This window comes from Stegodyphus dumicola, chromosome 1 (genome assembly GCF_044657685.1).
Source record: "Stegodyphus dumicola isolate Sdum_Otavi_A_Nest chromosome 1, ASM4465768v1".
NCBI lineage: Eukaryota > Metazoa > Arthropoda > Arachnida > Araneae > Eresidae > Stegodyphus > Stegodyphus dumicola.
The window spans coordinates 177,932,819-177,957,427 of NC_140768.1; the positions used below are offsets into that span (position 1 = coordinate 177,932,819).

General features: G+C 38.2%; 2 protein-coding genes across 5 annotated transcripts in view; both read left to right on the plus strand.

Annotated features, from left to right (window-relative positions):
- LOC118203454 (cyclin-dependent kinase 17-like) overlaps window positions 1-24,609 on the plus strand; it is a 286,968-nt gene that overhangs the window by 147,148 nt on the left and 115,211 nt on the right. The gene's annotated exons all lie outside the window — the stretch shown is intronic.
- LOC146999398 (uncharacterized) lies at window positions 9,461-10,660 on the plus strand. The gene has a single exon (XM_085812148.1). The coding sequence runs from the start codon at window positions 9,461-9,463 to the stop codon at window positions 10,658-10,660; it is 1,200 nt and encodes a 399-aa protein (XP_085668274.1).

Consider the following 24,609-nt stretch of genomic DNA (forward strand, 5'->3'; position numbering starts at 1 on the left):
AGCCTGTGTCTGATCTCTTGTTTAATATTTATAACTGCAGTGATATATGTTGACAGAGGAGACACTTTTATGAAATTACCTGTTTTACGCTTTCTCCCTGTGTTTTACGACCGTTGTAGATCTGTTTTAGCAACCGCATGCCAAGCCGTCAAACACAACTTACATCTATATTTAACAGCTTTATTTAAGCTTTCTATTTCATACTTTAATTTTACGAGTCGCGTGCCAGCTTTTTTCGTATCAAAATCTACAACCTGGCGAGAAAGTACTTCGGGACTTCCCCTCCCCATCAATTTTACATAGGATTTTATATCCATTCGACATTTTGCCCACTAGTGGCCGATGGCTAAAGTACCGAAATATTGTAAATATATCCTGGATTCCTTCCGTGCGGATATCCTGTATCAAAGCATTCATTCCTATTGAGCAGATAGTGTTCGAGCATTTTATTGTAATTCTGTATGTAGTTAATTTGCCATTTCATTTCTGTCCCCCCTTCCCTTTATGTGTGTGTGTGTGTGTGGTAACATTATTAAAAACATTAAAAATTAAAAAAAAAAAAAAATCTTAAATGCTTCAGATTTTAAATTACGTTCAAAGGGGTGTTTTATGTGTTACCTTTATTTCTTAAATATCATGTTCTACATACTCAAACTATAAAATTCAGTTCAACAGCAATATCGCAAAAAATCCCCCCCCGTACAGTGTTGCCATTGCTTTGAAATCGTTTGGTTTTCTAATCAAAAATTCGTTGAAGTGTTTCAAATATGACATCGAAAATAAAAAAAATTTTAAATTCAAATTAGGGCTTCCACAGGCCCATATTCTATGGAAGATTACGTTATTCAAATTTTGATGGCTTTAGGTACCGTTGTTTTATCACAATGCGAGAAACATACATACATTTATGCAGATTCTTCATTATTTAATTTCTTACGTTTTTAATAGCTTTATGGATATATTCTTTTAATAGCTTTAATATAGATAACAAGGATTAAGATTAGGGAGATTCGATTAGTTATTTAAGAACTTTTTAAGGGAAACTAACTTGTATTTACATTATACATGGGAAAAACAAAGCATGGAGCCAGCCCGTTCGCATGAATTTGAACTCAAGACGAACTACTTGCATTCAGCACTCTAATCGCTCGGTCACTGGTGTAGCTGAAACTGGTTTAGACCTTAAGCTAAGAATTTTTTAAATGCAAATTTACTGTCACGTTATGAATAATTAAGTCTCGTTTATTATATAAATGCGCAAATGCTTAGGTGGCTTTAGTTTGCGATGACTATAATCATGGCAGTTCTTCCCCTTCTTTTTTAAACTTTTTGAAATTTCACCAGTAAATTCTTTGAGTGGTTAAACTGCAGTCTATATGGTTTCAGATTGTAGTGAATCAGACTCAATGAAAATTATGAGTGCGTAACAGTCACGTACATAATAAAAGACAATGAGCTACTAAAGATTACGTACAGTCTATCATAAGAGAAGCTCTCGCCAGTTAGTCTGCAGCTGTCTGTTGCCATAGAAACGAGCCTTGACCCATTTTCCGTAGGGGTGTCTTGAAAACGAATAATAAACTCTTTTCCCCTGCCAACAATCGCCAAAAATAAAATAACAATAAAGCAACTCTTGGTTCTCTCCTATTTGAAATATACTAGCCCTGTTGCTATAACGACCGCCACACCGTGGCGGGATCTCTTTTTCTCGTAGATAGACAGTACTTATCTTAAATTCGGCTCCATAGTAGCCACTTTTTACTGGATGGCCGTTCCTGAAGGTTTCCTCCCTCTTCAGGTAGCTTTCGGTTGCTGTGCCGTAAACAAACATCATATCATAATAATTCGGATATTAGATATCTTTACTTAAAATACAGTATTTCTCGATTTTGCTTATCTTGGGTGTAACCCTTTCCCCCCCAAAAAAAAGGCTTGGGGGGAGTTACTTTTAAGCTAACAGGCGTTGGATACTGCACGTACCTTAACAGGTTACGTTAGGTTATTTAATTACAGCAAAGCCTCGAGGGCTATCTGCCTAAGGGGATGGATGCCTTCAGGAAGGACTTTCTAAGGAAAACTGGCTCGTATACACGTTACACATAGGGAAAACCACGAAAACAACCATGCAGACAGCCCGTTCGTGGGATTTGAACCTCGGACCGAACTACCAGTGTTGAGCGACTTTACCGCTCGGCCGCTGGTGGGCCGTACCTTAACAGTGTCTTGAGATTCGAAATCGAAACCAGGCAATTACCCAGGTTAATTTGGATTCCATCGAAACCAGGCAGTTGTCCATTTCTAAAAATTTAACTTTATTAGTAATAATAGTAATGATAAAAGCTGAAACATAGTCACAATTTTGGATTTCTTTTTTATATAATTTTACAGAGTATGTGGACATAACGTGTTGTTGATTAATTTATCCCTTCATATATGCTTTTTGTGTTTTGTGTTATCTTGTTGTTTTTACTTGCATAATTAGTTAAATAAAATGCATAAAAGGGGTTTTGAAATGTAGGGCTGAATGCACTAAGTATGTATATTAGTTCTGCGTAAAACCCAAGAAGTCGTTTATTTATGTTGTAGAGACATTAATTTTTTTTGGGGGGGGGAAGCAGGCAAGATGAAAAATTAACAACGCCTTCGCGAGGAATCGAACCACGGACCTCTGGAATACCGGCCCAGCGTGCAGAAGCACTACACCGCGAAGCCACGCTAGGAAGGCGGGTGAAATACCTTATATACTTCCCCTTTAAAGGGCGATTGGGTTTTGAGGGGACCCAATAACCAAATCCTGGGTGAGGAGAATCATCATCCAACACCCTTCTGAGTTCGGGCACCACTGTAGAGACATTAGGTGTTTTTTCTTTTTCTGAGTTTTTTTTTTTTTTTTTTGGGGGGGGGGGAGCAGGCAAGATGAAAAATTAGCAACGCCTGCGCCGGGAATCAAACCACGGACCTCTGGAATACCAGTCCAGCGTGCAGAACCACTACACCAAGAAGGCATGCTAGGAAGGCGGAAGAAATACCTTATAATGTTACAATGTGGATTTAAAATTTTTCTCCGCCTCTCCTAGTATAACGACAGAGCACTATAAGACCCTGTATTTCTTAAAGTGTTTTTGCGAGTGGGCTATGAAAAGGGCTGGTTTGCTGCGGTCCCATTGTATTAGCTTGATAAGTGTTCTTAAGAAAGATAAATAACTCGTCTAAATACCATATCTTGAGGTAAATCTAAGTAAATATGCTTTTTTACTTCCTTGTACGAAGTATTCACAAAAAATTCCTAGTATCGTATTTCAACGAAGATATCCATTTTGACCGCTATCGAATGCAATTTAACGATGTTTTTGCGTGACATCTGTACGTAAGGACAGGATAAAGGACTGCCCCCCCAAGCCCCAAGATTTTTTCGTGGCGTTTATACGTACATATGAATGTATCTCGCATAAATCAAAAACAAGTAGCCTCAGAACGTTAAAATTTTGTATATAGGACTGCTGTAATATGTAGTTGTGCACCCCCTTTTTTGGTTGCAGTCGGCCGCACTAAAATTCTCTCTTTGTATATATCCACTCTGTTACTCGGCTTGGTGAGTTATTTTTTTTTATTCTTATATGTTGGCAAATTGCGTATTGTTTCCTTTAAAAATGATTGTATTATGTTTTTCTTATCTTTCGGTAAAGGTTTTTATACCTTTAATTAATCTGCATGGAATAGTTGTACCATTATCAGCAATTTAAAAGTTTTTTAAGTGTGGCTAAGCCTGATTTTTCTTACCATAGCAGCCATATTTGAAGTATATAGTGCATTTGAAACTTAATAGAATAGTTAATAAAATCTTTCTGCACCTTCAGTGTCTTTTTGCCGAGTGTGACCAAAAGGAAACTTTTGCCTTCTTGAAAAATCTGCCTTCTTGCACGCTAGACGAATGTAATAAAGAGTTATGTGTTTTTTGCCTTGCCGCAAAGTGAGAACTGAATTAAATCTATCTCTAATGAAATTTTAGGAAACATGTTTAAATGAAATGCAGAAAAAATGCGTATAATTTAATATTCCGTACAAGGAAGTCGTGGTGTACACATCAAGATTTTTTTTTTTAACGTTGGAATTAAAAGATAATACAGAAATCATCTTTTTACATTTCTTAAATGTTGGATTGGCCCTACCAGTAGCTGAACGGTTAAGACTTTTAAATACACTCATGTCCATAAATTAAGGATAACGCAAAATCAGGCAAAGGAAGAGTTAGAAGCAAAACAAATTTGACTTATTTGTAAAGCTTATTTATTAAACAAAAGGTAAAGAGCAAAAAAAGATGCTATATGTTTGATATTATTAAAAAAATTAGCGATTTTTTCTCCCTGGTGCAAATTACAAAAAAAAAAAAAAAAAAAAAAAAAAAAAAAAAAACCTATTTACAAAAAAAAACAATATTACATGGTTGGTATGATTGTTAATACATTGTATGTCTCCCAGACGATGCAATACAGTCCGCACAACGCCTAGGCATGCTGAGTATCAAATTATCGATCTGATCTTGGGGGAAATTACACCACTCAAAAAGCAATGCTCTCCGAAGTTCCGGTTGACATAGGAGGTTGACGGGCTGCAACTCGTCGGCCAAGCATGACCCACACGTCCTCCACTGGATTCAAGTCCGGTGAGAATGCTGGCCAGTCTATACCGGTGATATCCTCCGATTGAAGGCATTCGCTTACGATGTTTGCACGGTGAGGACGGGCGCTGTCATCGATAAACACAAATTGTGAGCTCAGGGCGCCCCGAAACAAACGTACATGTTGTTCCAGAATGACGTCCCGATATATTTTGCTTGTCATGGTTCCAATTTGAACATGCAGGTCAGTTCTGGAACCCAGAATAATTCCACCCCAAGCGAGCACTCCTGCACCACCGTAACGGTGTCGTTCAATGATGTTTTCTTGGTGGTAACGGGTACCTGGAGCTCTCCATATAAAAGTCCGGCGAGAATCAGACTGCAAGCTAAACCTGGACTCGTCGGAAAACATCACACAAGCCCACTGTTGCGGTGTCACAATGCATGCTCTCTACTCCAGGCTAACTGCAGGCGACAGTGAGTTGCAGTAAGTGGAACGCATCTGACAGGTCTACGAGCATATAGACCAATCTGCTTTAAGCCTCTGTACACGGTCTGCCTTGAAATTATCGTACCAGTGGCTAAAGAGAGCTGACGAGACAGGTCTGAGGCTGTGCTTCGCCTGTTTCTTTTGGCAGTAATTGCCAAATACCGGTCCTCATTCGGCGTTGTAACTCTGGGGCGACCTGTGCTGTAACGTCTACTCGCATTACCATCATCTTGGAAACGTTGCCAAAGCCTAGAGATGACAGTCTAGGCAATTCAAAGTTCGTCAGATACTTCCAGTTGGGTACGCCCACATTCCAGACGGCCGATAATTCTACCACGTAAAAAATCATCCAAATGTGTCCTTTGTGTCATAACTATTCGGTCATTGCACTGAGATGCGTATAAAGCGCCTGCGAACAATTTTACTTCTTTGCCTGTATTCCTTATATATCACTCTCTTATACTCTCGTCATTGTGACGTACCATTGGTGTCATCTGGTTACTTCCTGAAATTTGCATATGATTCTTGAAGATGTGTGTAGTGATTTTGCAGGTGATATACAGGGTGATTATAATTAAAGTTTAAGTTTAAAAACGCTATAAAAAAAGAACCACTGATGAAAATGATGTGAAATTTGAAAGGAATGTTATTGAAGAAGGCGGAAAGCGTATGGCAGAAGAAAAAATTTAGTTTTGAAAGTTAGCCACAGATGGCGCTGTAAGCGGCCGAATCACGACGAGAAATGATTCGTAAAACAACGGCTAAGGTGGAAGTTACACATTAAAACGTATTGACAAATTAGAATTGTTGAATAATTCTATTTGCATGACTGTACATATCACATCGAAAGGGACAAATCGGTTTCATGAGTTTTGCGGCGACGTACCGCATAAGAACCATTCATCAAAGAAGTTCGGAACTGTCACGAGACTGGCGCAAAACATGTTCAATATGGTGTCCACCATTGTGTGCAACAAGTTGAAAGCGACAAACAGCATGTTCCACAACGGATCGCAGTGTCTCTGGGGTGATGTTCAGAATGTGTTGTGAAATGCGTGCCTTTAATTCCGCTAATTTGCAATTGGAGCACGGAACACAACATCCTTCAGATATCCCGACAGCCAGAAATCACACGGAGTAAGATCAGGCGATCGGGACGGCCAGGCTGTAGGGAAATGACGGCTGATAATTCGAGCATTTCCGAAATGGCGCCTCAGCAGCTGCTTCACGTGATGTGCAATGTGCGGAGGAGCGCCATCTTGCATAAAAATGATTTCATCCACACATCCATGCTGTTGCAGAGCTGAAATCACGTGGTTGCGCAAAAGAGACGCATACCTCTGACCAGTGACGGTTGCGGTAACAGGATCGGAAGCACCCGTCTGCTCGAAAAAATATGGTTGTAGGATGAATGATGCCGTAAAGCCACACCATACAGTGACCTTTTCAGGATGAAGTGGTACGGGGTGCTTTGCCAATGGATTTTCTGTTGCCCGTATTCGACAATTCTGGGTATTCACGTATCCTGTCAGATAGAAATGGGCTTCATCTATCCACAAAATTTTCCACGGCCATTCATTATCCATTTCCATGCGAGCCAGGAATTCTAACGCAAACGTCTCCCTAGCTGTCAGGTCAGACGGAAGCAAATCCTGCACATAGCCAATTTTGTACGGATAGCATTGCAGGATGTTTCGTACAATTTTCAGCACCGTGCTCGTAGGCCTGTCCAATGTTGGGGCAATTCCTCGTGCACTGCACGGTTGCACACCACCGGCCGACCCCTCCTGTAATGCTGGGGCCACTTCTTCAACTACCGTCGAATGCACTCGTTTTCTCCTTCTACCAGATTGCACATCAAACGAACCTGTCGCTTCGAATTTTTGCATCATTTTCTTTAGACATACGACACTCATTGGACCAATGCCTTCTTTTATACCCTTCAGTGTCCTGAATTTTTGCAGAGCTACTCTTGCACAATCATCATTCTTGTAATACAGCTTTACCAGCAGAGCGCGGTCCTGCAGTGAAACACCCATGGCGAACGTCTGAGACGCAAAATGAGGAACAGCCTGGTACCTGACGGCTTTATAACACTGAAATTTAACTAACATTTTAATTTACGTCTTCTTCCGCTTGCAGCGCCATCTGTTGCTAACTTTTGAAACTAAATTTTTTCTTCTGCCATACGCTTTCCGCCTTCTTCAATAACATTCCTTTCAAATTTGACGTCATTTTCATGAGTGGTTCTTTTTTTTATAGCGTTTTGAAACTTAAACTTTAATTATAATCACCCTGTATTTATTTTAGAGTTCGATTTCCGCGTGACTCCGAATTATCCTTAATTTATGGACATGAGTGTATTTATAGTTTGTTTCGGTTTCTGACCCAAGCATACTGACTGCCTGTATAATTGGTTTTCCCCCGAGAATATGAACGAGTTTTCCTTAGACAATCTTCTACGAAAATATCCATCTCTTTTAGGCAGATAGTCCTCGTGTGTGCTGTGTACTAATAACGTAACCCAAATTCTGGATTGCGCATTTAAGTTGCGTGTGTCTTTTTTGAGAAAGAAAAACATTTTAAAATTCGGTTTGTGTAAAGAAAATGTAGTATATATGATAAATTCCTTATTTCAAATTCTTTGTAGTTCATCGTAGTTCCCGCAATGTTATTTACCTTATTTCTTGGAAGTATTTACCACTTCTTTCAATGAGTCGCTAATTTTTTCTTCTTCGCTGCCGATTTCTCGGACGAAGGTTGTTGCACCTACGTCCTTGCTGATCTAGCTTTCTTCCGTTTTCTTACCGTGTTTTGTTTTCTTCTTCGGCCGGAAATTCCATCCGCGTGGGAGAAAATTCTTGATGGTGGCGTCTACGAATTTTCCACCCTCCTCTGCAGTTTTTCCGTGCACCAGCCTTTTGTAATACACTTTCCCATAGCGGTGCTCGAACTCCTGTTTGTTTGCTTTGTTTTCTTAGGTATAGTTTTAAAAACTGTCTTGCCGGCATAGCGTGATTTAATTCATTTGGTGCATCATTTGAAAAGTTGTGAACTCTACAAATCCTTTTCCTCCTTTGTCTTATTATTATAAACTGTGAAATTAGCATATTATTATAAAAATATCAAAGCATGTTATTATAAAACTGTGAAATTTCGCGAGTCCATAATTATAATACTTAGCAATTAGTTAACAATAACGCAGTGAGAAACTTTGTCGTTTCTTCTATCGTCTCGTTTTTTTTTTTTTTTTTTTTTTTTTTAACGCATGAGAAAAATTTGGAAATCAGCATGGACTGAGTAAAATTTTCAATTTAATAAGTGCATTGTGTACTCCGTAAGTGAGATTATACGGTATTTTCTCCGCTTTAGCATGCCTTCGTGCTGCAGTGGTCAGCACGCTCGGCGCGTATTCGAGAGGTCCGGGGTTCGAGTCCCGGCGAAGGCGTTGCTCATTTTTTAACTCTCATGCTTCGAAATAACCTAATGTCTCTAGTGGCGCCCTAACTAAGAAGGTGGTGGATAATGATTTTCCACCACCAGGATTTGGCGATAGGGTTCTCTAATCCACAGTCGCTCTTTAAAATGAGGAATATATAAGGTATTTCTCCCGCCTTCTTAGCATGCCTTCGTGGTGTACCTCTACTTTAAAAAAAATATCTAATATCTCTATAAGATAACATCGTAAATTGCTGTAAAAATTTAGAGAAGTACGTTAATGTTATCGGTATTGTAGTTAAAAGCGTTCGTAAAACGCTGTATCTCGAAGTGGCGCCGATCTTAAGGCATAACTTCAGTTTACATACATCACAATGACAAAAGCCGTACAGTTTTTCTTTCTATTGATATTTTCTTTTCGCTGTTATATGAAGTATCCTAAAACAGCATACTTTTGTATATAAATATTGTAGCGAAAATCGCTCTTTTCGACCGAGCTCCTCATAGCTTAGCGGAGAAGGCGCAGGACTCGAAACCCGAAAGTACCTGGTTCGAAACCCATCAACGGCAAGATGCCTGATAATTGGTTTTTATGTAAATATCCTTGTTGTTAAGGTTAACTTATTTATGTAAATTTCCTTCTTATTCTTCCAGAACATTCTAAGTCTGGAATGTTTCAGCATGTTCACCAGCTGTATATAAGTAGCTCTTCATTCAGTTCTAGTTAATAAAAAGTCTTGAGTTTAGACTTGTACTTGCCTGTTCATTTGTAGGATTCCCTCGTCTACGCGACAGCTTGGTGGAGGCGCCGGGTATTTCTCAGTTACAAGGCAGAGTTACGTCGAAGCCTGCGGATTCGAGGACTTCCTCCTGAGTTCGGGCTCTTACAGGATTCGCGTAAAAGATCGAGAAAGATGGTTGATGAGAAGGAAGAGCAGAATTCTCCAGCAGCCAGTTCCGCTTCAAGTAATATCGCACCAATACCGATCCTGACGTACCAACTACCCAGAAGCCCGTGTATATTCAGCGGGGATAGCCAAGAAGATACTAATAGATGGCTCAAGGACTTTGATCGAATCGCCAACTATAACCACTGGGATGATCAAATGTGTCTGGCGAACGTCATTTTTTATCTTGGCGGAACCGCTCGACAGTGGTTCGATAATAATGAAGATACATTCACAAGTTGGACTGTTTTCAGGACTGCTCTTAAAAACACCTTTTCCCGAGCAGCTGATGTAAAGCGCCAAGCTGAACGAGTACTACTCACACGCGCTCAGCAAATCGATGAGACGTCTGAAGCATATATTCAAGATGTTCTCGCTCTCTGCCGGAAAGCAAACCCATCTATGTCTGAAGACGAAAAAGTGGCCCATCTCATGAAAGGTATTGCTGAAGATTTGTACCAGGTCCTGTCGTCCCAGGACTATGACAGCGTCGATGCCTTCGTGAAACGCTGCCGTCACATAGAAAGCCTTCGACGAAGACGTATCGCCCGATCACGATTCCAGAGGCTGCCTAATGTCTCCGCGGTGTCGGCCGATGCGGACGCCAGTGAACTAAGGTCTATAGTGCGCACCATCGTCAGGGAAGAGCTTCAGAAGGTCCTTACGCAAGTTCAGGGCTACACGAAAATAGAACCCGTAGCACCGAATGACATAGCATCTGTGGTCCGGGAAGAGGTTATAGAGGCGCTGGCACCACTCACAGGAGCAGGGAGAAGCAAAAACACTACCCAATGTTCACTTCCAGTTAGGTCGCAACCAAGACGTGAAGCCAGCCAGAGAACTGCTCCACAACGTAGGACAGATCTGTGGAGGACTGACGATAATGTACCTCTCTGTTTTCATTGCGGGCGCCCAGGACATGTTCTGAGGTACTGTAGGGAAAGACGCCAGATATTTGGAAATGCAAGACCTTCAAAGACGTCCAACCCTCGACGGGACAAGGATACTGAATCTACATACAGCTTCGACGACGAATATGCACAACCTAGTTCTTCCCGAATAAGGAGCAGTTCACCTTATCTGCGACGCGCTCTCAACCGCGGACAATCGCAGTCACCAGTACGCCGTTCCAGCCGTTCCCCACTCCGAACCAATGAGAAAAACTAGCTCAAGCGACCTGTACAGGAGGTGAGGCCACAGTTGAAGAAAATCCTCCAACGTACACCACAGCCAAGTTAGAAAAGAATAACACTTTTATCACCGTGAACGGACAGTGTGTGAAAGCCCTTGTTGATTCGGGTGCTGATTATTTTGTCATATCCGAACAGTTACGTCGACAGCTGAATGCTCCTATGTTTGCTGAGAATGGACCTATATTGAAAACTGCCTGTGGTAAAACTGTAGCTGCCTCGGGACGCTGTGTATTGAAAGTTGATTTGAATGGGACTAAGGACCCGTTTGAATTCCTTGTGTTTCCTGAATGTAGTCATCAAATGATACTTGGATGGAACTTTTTCCGTGCCACCGATGCCGTTAGCGATTGTGGAAATCAAGAACTTACACTTGCAGAAATCCTTCCAGACATTGAATATTTAAAAAAGTCACAGCTCTCCTTGTTTGCCACAACCAATTATGTAATTAAAGCAAACACCGCAAAGCAAATATGTGCCTTGAATTCAGAGCGACGGGAAGCAGATGAAGCTATGATTGTTGGAAATAGAGTTCTTATGTGCGAAAAAGAACTATCGATACCAGCCTCAATTGTCGCTATAGAGGATGGTTGTGGTAAATTATGGGTAACTAATTGTTCTCGACGAACTCAACTGACACCGAAAAGGATGAATGTCGGCTATTTAACGACCATAAAAAACGACGCTATTTGCTCCCTAAGTGATCAGGCTCCAGCAGGTTCCAAGGGACATAGGTCCAGGAAAAGGTTATCTCAAGAAAACCTAAAAGAGATTTTTGATGCTGATTTAACCACTGCTGAGGAAGACGAGCTATTGAGTCTACTAGATGAATTTAGTGACATTTTTGACTTTAACAGTATTGCGAAAAAATCCCGATGCAATTCAGTGAAGCACAAGATTGATACAAGTGACAGTGCACTAATCAAACAAAGGCCATACCGTGTGTCAGCCACTGACAGGCGTATGATTGCAGACGAAGTGCAACGAATGCTAAAAGAAGATGTGATACAACCATCAGATAGTCCATGGTCATCTCCAGTTGTGCTTGTGAAGAAGAAAAATGGTGAATGGCTTTTTTGTGTCGATTACAGAAAGTTGAACAAGGTAACTAAAAAGGACGTCTATCCGTTACCTCGCATCGATGATGCTTTGGACTGCCTGGCTGGTGCAAAACTTTTCTCTATGATGGATCTGAAGTCAGGCTACTGGCAAAGAGATGTTGATGATAAAGACAGAGAAAAGACAGCTTTTGTGACTCCCGATGGTCTCTATGAATTTAAAGTCATGCCATTCGGATTATGCAATGCTCCAGCCACATTTGAACGGATGATAGACACGGTACTAAGAGGTCTCAAATGGAATATTTGTCTTTGCTACCTCGACGACATAATCGTGTACGCACCTAATTTCGCAGAACATTAAAAGCGTTTGAGGGAAATACTGAAATGTATCCAAAGAGCAGGACTGACGCTAAATTCTAAGAAATGTTCATTCGGCAAAAAGAAACTGACTATACTGGGACACTTAGTCGATCAACATGGGATATATCCCGATCCACAAAAGGTAGAGCTGTAGCAAAGTTCCCTATTCCGAAAAATATCGCCGATGTCCGAAGTTTTCTGGGCTTATGCTCCTACTACCGACGATTTATCCAAAATTTCGCAGATATCGCAAAGCCCCTGCATGACTTGTTGAAGAAAGATGCAAAATTTTCTTGGAACGCGTTACAGATTGAGTCTTTCGCAACGCTCAAAAGGCTGCTGACCAGTGTTTTGGGACATTTTATTCTAGACGCAGAATCCAGGATACATTCTGACGCTAGCGGCTATGGTATCGGTGCAGTACTGGTTCAGATCCAGGATGGCAAAGAAAGACCAATAGCCTATGCATCCAGGTCCCTTACTGCAGCTGAAAGGAACTATTCCACCACCGAAAAAGAATGCCTTGCCTTCATCTGGGCAATTAGTAAATTCAGGCCATACCTCTACGGAAAACCCTTCACGGTAGTCACAGATCACCACTCTTTATGTTGGCTGGCCAATGTTAAGGATCCATCCGGAAGACTTGCACGGTAAGCTCTCAGATTGCAGGAGTACGACATAAATATCGTCTACAAGAGCGGTCGGAAACACTCCGATGCAGATTCACTGTCGAGGAAGCCTCTTGTAGAACCAATAATTGAGAACAATGAAGACATCCCTTTCTTTGCAGTAATCTACGATTACTGCAAAGAGCAGCAGAAGGACAAACGATTGAAACCCATCATTACAACTCTCAAGAGAGGTGACGCATATCAAAATTATCAAATAAAAAATGGTATACTGTACAAAAGAAGCTATGATCCTATGGGACAGCAGTGGCTCTTGGTGGTACCAAAGCAACTTCGTAGCGAGGTTCTAAGAAGTCTTCATGATGCTCCAACCGCTGGCCATCTCGGATTTGCCAAAACGTACGACCGAATAAGGAGGAAGTACCATTGGCCAGGGCTATATGGAAGCACACGGCGGTATGTATCACACTGCCGAGAATGCCAAAGACGGAAATCACCGCCGCAACGTCCACCAGGACAACTTCATCCTATAAAACCTCCTGACACACCGTTTACCAAAATTGGAATAGATCTACTTGGACGCTTTCCTGTTACTCGAAATGGGAACCGGTGGATTATAGTTTGCACAGATTACCTTACCAGATTTGTAGTCACAAAGGCAATACCGACAGCTGAGGGCACCGAAATTGCCAGGTTTATAGTTGAAGAAATTGTACTGAAGCATGGTGCCCCCAAAGAAATGATAAGCGACTGAGGACGCAATTTCCTATCCAATGTTGTTAAAGAAGTAATTCATCTATGCAAGACGTCTCATCTGCTGACGACTGCTTACCACCCTCAGACCAATGGCTTAACTGAAAGATTCAATAAAACATTGGCAGACATGTTGTCCATGTACGTAGACGTTGAACAGAAAAATTGGGATACTATTCTACCATTTGTAACCTATGCCTATAATTCAGCCAAACAAGACACAACGGGATTCAGCCCATTCTTTCTCATTTATGGCAAAGATATCCGGACTCCTCTCGACGTAATTTTCCCATAAGTATCGAAGATCCCGAAGATAGTTATGCGCAACATCTGATCACTAGAGCTGAAGAAGCTAGACAGCTTGCAAAACTCCATATTCTTAAAGCGCAAACCACAGACAAGCGCCGATACGACGAGAGACATCGACCTGTCAGCTACAACATCGGAGACTTTGTCTGGTTCTTCACTCCAGTGCGAAAGGTTGGGTTATCTGAAAAGCTCCTAAGACGTTACTTTGGACCGTATCGAATAACACGACAGCTCTCTGACGTGACGTACGAAGTAGAAAGTATGGAACAAAATAAGAAACGACGGAATTCAAAGACATCGTTCACGTGTTGAGGTTGAAGCCCTATGTTGATCCGAAAGTACAACTAGACGATGAAAGAAAGCCCAATATTTCCAGGAGACCTGTTACAAGAAGCCAGACCAGATCGCAGCGGGACGCTGCTTCTTTCTAAGAAGGGGGAAAAAGCTGTCGCGTAGATGAGGGAATCCTGCAAATGAACAGGCAAGTACAAGTCTAAACTCAAGACTTTATTAACTAGAACTGAATGAAGAGCTACTTATATACAGCTGGTGAACATGCTGAAACATTCGAGACTTAGAATGTTCTGGAAGAATAAGAAGGAAATTTACATAAATAAGTTAACCTTAACAACAAGGATATTTACATAAAAACCAATTATCAGGCATCTTGCCGTTGATGGGTTTCGAGTCCTGCGCCTTCTCCGCTAAGCTATGAGGAGCTCGGTCGAAAAGAGCGATTTTCGCTACAATATGAATATGAAGGATAAGGAAGATAAAATCATAACTTTTAATTAGTAGTAGCCCCGAAAGTATCTTTTTTTTAAGCAGTTTTTCCCCCTTTCTAACTTATGTCTTGTAATACAGAGAGTGTTTACACATTTTTGTAAATACTTTGATTATCTCCGTGAATTTAAATATTAATTTAAAAATATAAACGTGACTGCCATCAAATTGGAATAAGATTGAATTATCGTCTGCAGCATTAAAAAAATTCTTTTCTTTAAAATGTCGCTGAAAAATAAGCAATGGGTCGAAGGCTATATTTTTGCTCTGTCCGAAGAAAAATACTTTATTCAGTTATTGTGAAAATATTTTAAAAAGCATGGTTTTAATATTTCTACACGTAATATAAGTGATATAATTGATATGAAAGGAAAGAAACGTCAAAGTTTACATTTGGCCGGGAAAGGGGCAAAAAATGCATTCCCAACGAAGGTACGTTCAGCTCTTATTAAATTTCCAGTCGCATCTCATGTTATAAAGGAAAATCCAACCCCTCAAAGAGCTATTGCAAAATCTTTAAATACACTCTCTTCCAAAAGTTAAGCACGAAGATGTAAAATGCAAAAAAAAAGTCAACAAAAACTGCTTTGATTGACACAAAATTCGGTAGGAAAGTGGCATATATATTATATTTATGCATAAAACAAAATCAGTAATTATTTACAGAAATGAAAACAATATTAAATTTTTGTAAGTTATCAGATAATGACACACTGGGGACTTAAACAGAATTATGTATGAAGTCAAAATAAACAGCATAAAATGAAAAAGAAGGACATTAATAGGGTATGTGATCCCCCCTCATCTGTATACAAGGTTTACACCGTGTGACCATGCTTTGAATTAGGTGGTCAACCACCGCAGAATTAAGGAATCGCCATTCTTCTTGTAGAGCAGTTTTCAGCTCAATAAGAGTGGCTGGAGGTGGGAAACATGAAGATACAGAACGGCCGAGAGCATCCCAAAGATTTTCAATGGGATTAAGGTCGGGCGAATATGCTGGCCATGCCATACGCGCAATCCCTTCACTCTCCAGGTAGTCATCGACGATGTCAGCTCTATGGGGACGTGCGTTATCGTCCATTGAAACAAAAGTAGGGCCAACTGCTGCAGCGTACAATCTCACAATGGGTTCTAGGACATCTCGATACCGGACAGCCGTCAAAGAACCCCGTTTAAAGATGTGCAGGTCGGTGCGGTATCCTAATGAAATCCCTGCCCACACCATAATGCTTCCGCCTCTGAGTGCGTGATGTTCGGTGATGTTTTGCGACTGATTGCGTGTTCGTTGTTCATGCAATATCCTTATACGCTTGTCATCTGGCTCCAGAGCAGATCTTCACTTATCAGTAAACATGACATTGCCCCAATCAGACACATTCCAATTGACATGTTCCCGGCACCACTGTAATCGTGCCCCTCTTGGTTAGACGGATGGAGGAACGCAAACTCGAGGTACCCGGGCATACAGTCCACTTATATGTAATCTTCGGCGTACAGTAATTGCAGATATCACCTTACCAATGGACGCTGTAACCATAAATGTCACACGTGTGGGGGTCGCTCTGCGATTCCGCTTGCTACAATAGCAATATATCGATCTTCTGCGGGGGTTGTAACCCTTGGGCGACCAGCTACGGGCCTTCGGACAACTGTTTGTGTGGTTTTGAATTGTTTCCATAAGCGTGAAATTACAGAATGATGAACGCCGAAGAAAAGAGCAACATCTGCGATCGACTGTCCTGCTTCAATGCGCTTCACAGCACGCCAGCGCTCAGAATCTTCCATTTGTCTTCTGGAAGTCATAGAAACACGTATGTCCTGAAAACAAATTGTACGAAAGTTTTAAACACCTTCTATCAGCACTTATAATCAACTTCTGTAAAGCTGGCTTTTACTTCTTATAAGACTGCTTTTTTTGCATATTACTTGACATGAAAGCGCAATTGGCTGTTACCTAACATATTTACATACTTCCATCTACCTCTGCAGCGAATTGCATCCTCTTCAATTCTGATTGGCTTCCGGAAATTAGCATTTTCCTCTCCGTGCTTAACTTTTGGAAGTGAGTGTATATCTGTAGGAAACAAAATCTGATTAAAGCTAATCAAAACAAAACAAAAAACATGATGTTCATCGCCTAACGCCGAAACATGTGTCTCAGATTAAGACACTATGCAGATTGCTGTGTGTGAGGGTTGGGATATATTTATCTGATTGCAATAGAGAATAGATGGATTTACTACCAAAAAGACTTAATATGTTGGTTCAGAGAAAACAAGGAAAGTTTTTTATTACTGGATTCTCTTATAACAGAAAACTTAAAGTAAGGAAACTAGGGGAAAAAAGTCAAAATTAATTCGGATTACTATCAGAAATATGTTTTAACACCTATTTCTAAAGAAGGAATTCCATGTCTTTATCTAAACAATCTTCACTGTGTTAAGTTCAGTTAGGATAAGTTTCCAAGCCATATCTCTAAATCTACTGCTCTATTTTTTGAAAAAATGAGAAATGAAACCGAACTTGAAGCTATTCCCTTTAAATGCATCCCACCCAAGCCTCAGATGTGTCTCATGTGGATTACTATGCATTTGGACTTTAAAAACAAGCTCTTTGTAAGCGGCATCCCCAAACATTGGATAGACTCTGGAAGATTGTGAGGGAGGAGTGGAGTAAAATCAACTTTGATGTTTGAAGAAAAGGACTTTTATCTTGGAAATCAAGATGCGATATGATAGTTCAAGAAAAGGGCTATCAGACGCAACATATTAGAAAATAAAATTCTAAGGTTTGTTTATATATAAATCTTTGCAAAATCGTTACAAAAATGTGTGAAGACCCTCTGTATATTTCTAATAAATCTTTTTGAATTGCGTCATTTCAAAATTATTCTTTCTTGGGATTCTTATATAACGCTAAAGACGCGTATATTTGCATTACGATAACTAAAATCGTTTAGTCAGTAATAATGTTAAATTTTCAAACTAAAACCTGAATTAAGCAACCGACAGGAAGTGAAGCCATAAATTCCGTATTGCAAAACTACGTTTTCTTCTGTCGTTTGCCTCTCTGCTTCTTAACGTCATATATGCCGCCCCTGTTATATCGTTAGTTACATTTCTGTGAGTATGTGAATATATGTGCATGTGTTACTTTCTTGAGTTATTATTCACCGAAATTTGTTTTAAATTAAATTTCATTAAAAACAGATTTTTTAAGTACTAATTTGAATTCCACAAAAGTATCTAAAAATTATCATGTGACCAAAATGGTCGTAGGTAACCAATATCGCTTACCTTATCTCGATTCATTTCTTTAAAGGGTTTTGTCACTGATCGTTCAAATGACATTTATTTCTTCATGTCTGCGTACAAAAGAGAGTCTTACTATTGGAAATATAAACCAGGAAAGTTCTATGTCATCGAAAAAATTGGAAAAGAATGTTCCTAAGGCTTTTCTTTTCTTCACAGAAGTCTATAAACCTGCACGAAATTATTAAATCTTTCTGCAAGTTGACTAATCTTTTTCGCCCATGCGCAGTTATGTCCGAAAGTTTGCTGTGCATGGGCAACTAGTAATCGTGCAATCCTTTTGAACCATTTGTTTCAACAAATCTAATAATGAAATTCCAGAAGCATGGGTCGCCATACGTTATGGCAGGTACACCTAATATCAGTGCTAAACGAAATTTTAAGGGAATATCACAAGAAATGATTTGGACTTTTGAATCAGCATTAGTCAGCTGCTAAATGCTGACTTAAACCAACGCAAGGTGGTAAGAGAATAAATTTTCAACACTTTCTGCAAATTGCAAGCAATAAGAGGTTGCGAAATTTGATGAAAATATTTATTTCCCACGGAGTATATGAAAATTTTAGAATCACTGAATCAAGAGTATGTAAAACTATCGAGTTCTCAAAAGCATTTGAAAATTTATTTTTAGCCCAAATGGGCGTTATCTTAAACCTGCATTTTGCTTCGAATCACTTTAAATGTCTCAGCCACTTTTCAAATTGTTGCCACCAAATGTTATCTCACTGTGTTATATTTAAAGAAACTAAATAATGAAGAATCTACATTAATGTATGTACTTTTCTCGCATTGTGAAAAAACAACGGTACCTAGAGTCATAAATTTTTGAATAACATAGTGCTCCACCCGATCATGAGCACTTGGAAGCCCGAATCTGAAATTTGTTTTATTGTCTGTTTCATATTTTGTAAAAATTTAACGATTTTTTTGATTAAAAAATTCAACAATTTCAAAGCGAGGAGTGGCAACACTGTAGGGAATAAAACATTTTTATCTCCAGCACGCGCATCTGTCTGTTGGTATAAAGATGTGTTGTTTTTTAGCACAATCCTCTCGAAATATGTATGTGTTTGTAAATGAAATAATGCATGTTTGGGCGTAATATAAAATCTAAAAGCCTTCAGATTTTTTTTTTACTTAGTTTCTTAAAATTTAACTTATGTGTAATAAGCAGCTGGAGTTTTTATATTGTGTACTTCGTTTAATGCTTGTGTATTGAAAGTCCTTCTCTGTTTCATAATTTAGTTTTTATTGTCTTATTTATAACTTATTTCAAAATAGTATTTTGTTCTCAGTAACTCGCATAAATATCATTAGTTTCAATTTTTTTATACATTAGGTCTTTACTCACGGGAAGGGGATGAGAAATTCTGTCTGATCTAGAAAGGGATCTCGCGAATGAAACTTTTGATAATTTCTGATTTGGACTAAAGCAATGTTTGAGCTGTGAATGATTGTGTTTTGTCATGAAGGTGCCATAAAGCAATAAAACTTTAGGTAAAAAATCGACTTTTTTTAAATAGCGAAACTTTGTTCTTGGAAATGAATGATTGTGTTTTGACATGAAGCCGCCCCAAGTCATAAAACTTTCGGAAATACCGCCCACCCTTCATAAATAATGTAGTAATGTTGGTAGTATTCCGAATTTGCCCGGAAAGGATTAATCCTGATGTGTATCCAGATTGCGAAAAGAAATTAGTGTGCATGTTTTGAAGATTCATTTGTAGCTGTAAATCACATTTTCAGTATCCAGTGCTTGACTTTGTAAGAAATTTTTTTAGTGCTAGGGACTGTTCTGGAATTCAATAGAATTTAAAATCAGAAGCCTGTAAACTAATGTGGTGAGATAAAATCCAGTTAAGATGATTCGTTATTCAAAATTTATATTGCGATATTATTAATTTATATTGCGATTTATATTTATATTGCGATTATATATCGATTTTGTTGGACGTTATTATTGTGGTTGTTTCGGTTCATCTGATTTATTGTTTCTCAGTCGTCATCGAAGATAATTGACATTTTGAAAACTTACATGAATGTAATAGTTGTAGTGCGTTTGAACTCACTGGAAAAGATAAAATTGTTATGAAATTTTAATTTGTGCAAGGAAATTCTGTGTTATCTGTTATGTTGTTTTACGTAAAGTTTTGACTTTGCGCAGAATATTTTCGAAGGAATCTTTAGATTCCACTGTCTTATTAAGTTAGCGGTAATAGTTTAAATCACATTGCTATTATGGTTTTAGCGTTTTTAAGTTCACCTTTCAGTATTTCAAACAGAATTTTCGAACTGTGTAAGAATAAATTTGAGATCAGTGTGTGTTCCTTTTAGAAATGAAATAGTATGTAGTGACATAACATGTGATCAAAAAGGCGACTGCTAGCAGTATTCTTCAGCTCAAAAAGTTCGTCGTGTCCCAGCAAACATTGGCAGTGTCAAGCCAAGTGAAATCAGTCGATTGCGTCCAATGAGTTTGGCCTTTTTGCCATCTTTAAACCTTCTGAATTCTGGCAATTTCACTCTCGTCTTCCCTCTTCACGTTCGTTAGTCTGTTACGCAGTAAAATTGCTCTTCTAAAATTTGAAAAGCCACCAGACGCTGATAAAAAATTTATGAGAAATAGTGACTATTTCGTATTGCAGTTACACATCTGTTCTTAACATATACCTGATTTATGTGATTATAAATCTACTAGGTGTGACCTTTTGACTTACATATTAAAATTCAAAGTGTGTCGCAAAAGTGTTTCGTCTTTCTGTGTTGTGAGAATTAGAACACTGGAGACGAAAAAGTCGCGTTTATAAGCAACTTTTTTTAAATAGTTGGCTTCCCCCCCCCTCGATATCAAAGATTGTGAATATCGACGTTTATAAAATAATTACAGCTGTGGTTCTGAGCTTCAGTATTCTTTTAGTCATCCCCACAATATGAATTTATTTTTTTTAATATTTAAATTGTTGTGTTATTTTTCTTTGTTTCTGATGTATCCCAAACCTGAACTTTTTTTTTTTTTTTGTCCAAAGGGGCTATTTGCTCTGAAGAAATATTAATTTCGTTATGGCATTTTGCGTCGATTCACGATAAGCGTTGTTTCACCTTTCAAATTGTTGCCACCAAATATTATTGCCCTACACTGCATTTAAAGAAATTATTTGAAATTTGTTTTATTATCGATTTCTTATTTTATAAAACTTTATCGAATTTTTCATTAACAAACTATGTTGCTATTGCTCGATTTCAAATCGAGCAATAGCAACACTGTACGAAAAAAGAAAAAAACATTTTTGTCTCCAGCGCGCGAGACTGTGTATCGAAAATGCTAAAGATATGCTCATGTAAAAATTTTTTTTGGATATTGCTGTTGAACTGAATTTTACTGGTTTAAGTGCGAAGGACATGATATTTAATAATAAATAAAAGTAACACACAAAATGTTAAACAAACGGCCCTTTGGACGTAATTTAAAATCTGAAACTTTTCAGATTTTTTTCGTTTTGCATCGCTTAAGAAAAATGCGTGAAGCGGTACAAGAACTAAATTTCGTATTGCAGTTACACATCTGTTCTTAACATGCAGTTGCATAATAATGAAATTGAAACGTTTGATCTTTTTAAGTCCAAAATATGTTAAATTTTAGAATTTCTTTCTCCACTTCTGTTTATGTAATAAATGCAGCATGTGTTACATAACGTCTTAACAGATGGTTATGCAGATCTTATTTTCATGCCTTTTTTTCTCTTTTTGAAAATGTATTTGAAAGCACTAACATTTAACGATAGTATGCAGGTCTGTTTTCTTTGGAGTGAAGTCAGAAATTATGCCATGATTTCTAAAGCATTTTATTAATAAAAGGTTTTATTTATTGCTTTGCAATTTCAAATTCCCCCACTAGCATTTCGTAAATATCTTTTAAGTTCTTAATTTCAGTTTAAATTTAAAATTCAGATATGTAATAATAATTTTAAGTGATACGATCATCAAACCTGATACTTTTCTTATGAGGATAATTCTTGTAGTTTTAGACGGGATTGAATTTCAGGTAAATTGTAAAAGAATGTAATTCAATCCAAGTAATCATCAGATTTTTAAGTAGGTGAAACACATTTTCTTTCGCGACGTAATTCCTGAATTTTTCTCAAAAATGGAAACTGTGCAAAATGTACACTTTCATGACAGCATTGGCTATCGTAAGCCTAACAAAGTAGACTACGGTACCTTGAAAATTAATTTTTATTCCCTTTTCAAAAATTTCTAAATAATTTAATAAGACTAAACTCAGTGGCTCAACAGCCCTTATGGGCCACAGCCTGCAGTGCCCTTTTTCTGCTTTCTTGACCTTTGGGCCCCGGAGTGCATCAGCATATGCCCTGGACAAGTGGTCAGCTTGTCGCAAGACCCCCGGGTGAAACAATACGGATGACATAAATAAAAGTGATTCCAAGAAATATAAAGTAATAAACAGGCTTGCCAGACCTTACCGAGACGTTTTCAACTTTTCGATACTATTTATCGACAACGTGTATCTATACTGTGATGTTTCTGTTATGTACGTATGTAATGTTAATAATTAAAGAGATAGTTTGGGCTGGTCGGGGCAAATTCCAAAATCGAGCATATTTATTTATATGTATGAAATTGATTAGTTAGTTTTATTTTGTTGAAAAAATATACACTTTGAGTCCGGAAACAAATGCCACGTTGTTTCCAATATTAAGTTATTCTCTATATTATTTGCTCCAGTTTTCAAGCGATTCATATCTAATCTTCAGAAGATAACCGACTATTATTTACCAGAATCTAATCCATTCCAACGAGTTGCCGGTGTTCAGAGATCATATCCATTAGGTCGTTGGTTAGTCTCGAAAAAGTCAGATCGTGTAAGCGTAAACCAAAAATAAGCAATAGGATTTGTAATATCATTTTGCAGTTTTTGCTACGTCTTAGTGAAAAATGCAGAGCTTAAACATGGCGTCGTAACTTGTTGCGTCCGAAGACTTTATAGAAACTCGAAGCAAAGTACTGTCCTAATACCGTATAATTTACGATTAATTTTTCTTGTGTACTGTATCTTATCTTCCTATTAATAAAATAGCTATTTCGAAACGAAATTCAGTATTAAATGTGACATTTATCGTGGGATAGAAGAGTATTTGATAAATATTAGCTGAGTTATTGAGCAAAGGTATATATTTTTCAAATCGCATAAGTTGTGGGACGAATAAAAAAAAAAAAAAAAAACTGAAAGGTTTTAGATTTTAAATTACGTCCAAAGGGGCGTTTTTTTAACGTTTTGTGTGTTACTTTTATTTATTAAATATCATGGTCTTTGCACTTAAACCATAAAATTCAGTTCAATAGCAATGTCGCAAAATAATTTTAAAAAAAGCATATCTTTAGAATTTCCGATATACAGTTCCGCGCACTAGAGATGAAAAGGTTTTCGTTTTTCCCTGTAGAGTGTTGCCATCGCTATGAAATCCTTGAGTTTGTTAATCAAAAGTTCGTTAAAGTTTTACGAAATATGAAATCGATCATAAAACAAATTCCAAGTTTCACATTTGGTCTTCCACATGCGCATATTCTTAGGAGGATTACGTCATTCAAAATTCGATGGCTCTAGGTACCGTTGTTTTATCACAATGCAAAAAAATATATATACATTTATGCAGATTTTTCATTATTTAATTTCTTCAAATATATTGCAGGATTCTAACATTTGGTGGCAACAGTTTGAAAAGTGAAACGGACATTTATAGTGATTCAACGCAAAATCAAAACGAAAGCAATAGTCCTTCAGGGACAAAGCCCCTTTGGACTAATAAAAAAAAGACTTAATTTTTCTCAAAGTATTTATGCTGACTTAGCGAAACTATTAATTGCAAGCGTACCATGTATATAGTTATCTCATTTATTGCTTCTACTCAAGCTCCAGCCTGAAAGAAATCTTCAGAAATAGCGAAGTAATTAGTGAACCAAAAACTAAAATTCAGATCTCAAACTTCTTTATAAAGACATGCAACTCAGGCCTTTGCAATGACACATAGAGCGAAGGACATGTGCTTACCTAGCAACTGTGTAATAACTGCAATGGCCAAGTGACAGTACTTTCATAAGTTATCAACTTTCTACCTATTTGAAGGTAGGTAATTAGTATCTGCAAAAACATGACCTAATATGGAGGACTAACTAACTATTCACAACAGAAAGGAGACCGAACCAAAAAGATCGCACGACGGTCTTTTGAAAACTGTGTCACTTCCAACAGCTGTTTTCAGAACTTTTTTTTCCCCTTCCAAATGAAAGAGGAAACTTTTTTTTAGTGCGCATGAGGTCTCAATTATCATTAATTTCTTTTTCTCCTCTGTACAAACAATAAAAAAAATTGAAGACAAAATGTAATTCTCCAATATTTTCAATCTGAAAACTATTTTTCAGATTAAAATTAAAATGCACCTCGCATAGTAGTATACAGGTGATATAGACAATAAATAAACACTTCATTCTTCAGAACTTCGAAGTGCTTCTGAATTAGTCCTGTTAACGTATTTTTCAGAATTATTCCTGTTTCCGCAGTATAGTCAAATAATCAGTGTTATGAGTCGCTAAGCAAATTGCGATATTCTTCCGTTTTCTTAGGAGGTGGGCGTAATTTCCTAAATTCAAAGTTTGTATTTTCAGGTACTGGGAAGTAAAGTCGGTATTTCAGAGATATT

Coding starts and splice junctions, on each gene's coding strand:
- LOC146999398 (XM_085812148.1), top strand. CDS start 9,461: ATGGTTGATGAGAAGGAAGAGCAGAATTCTCCAGCAGCCAGTTCCGCT.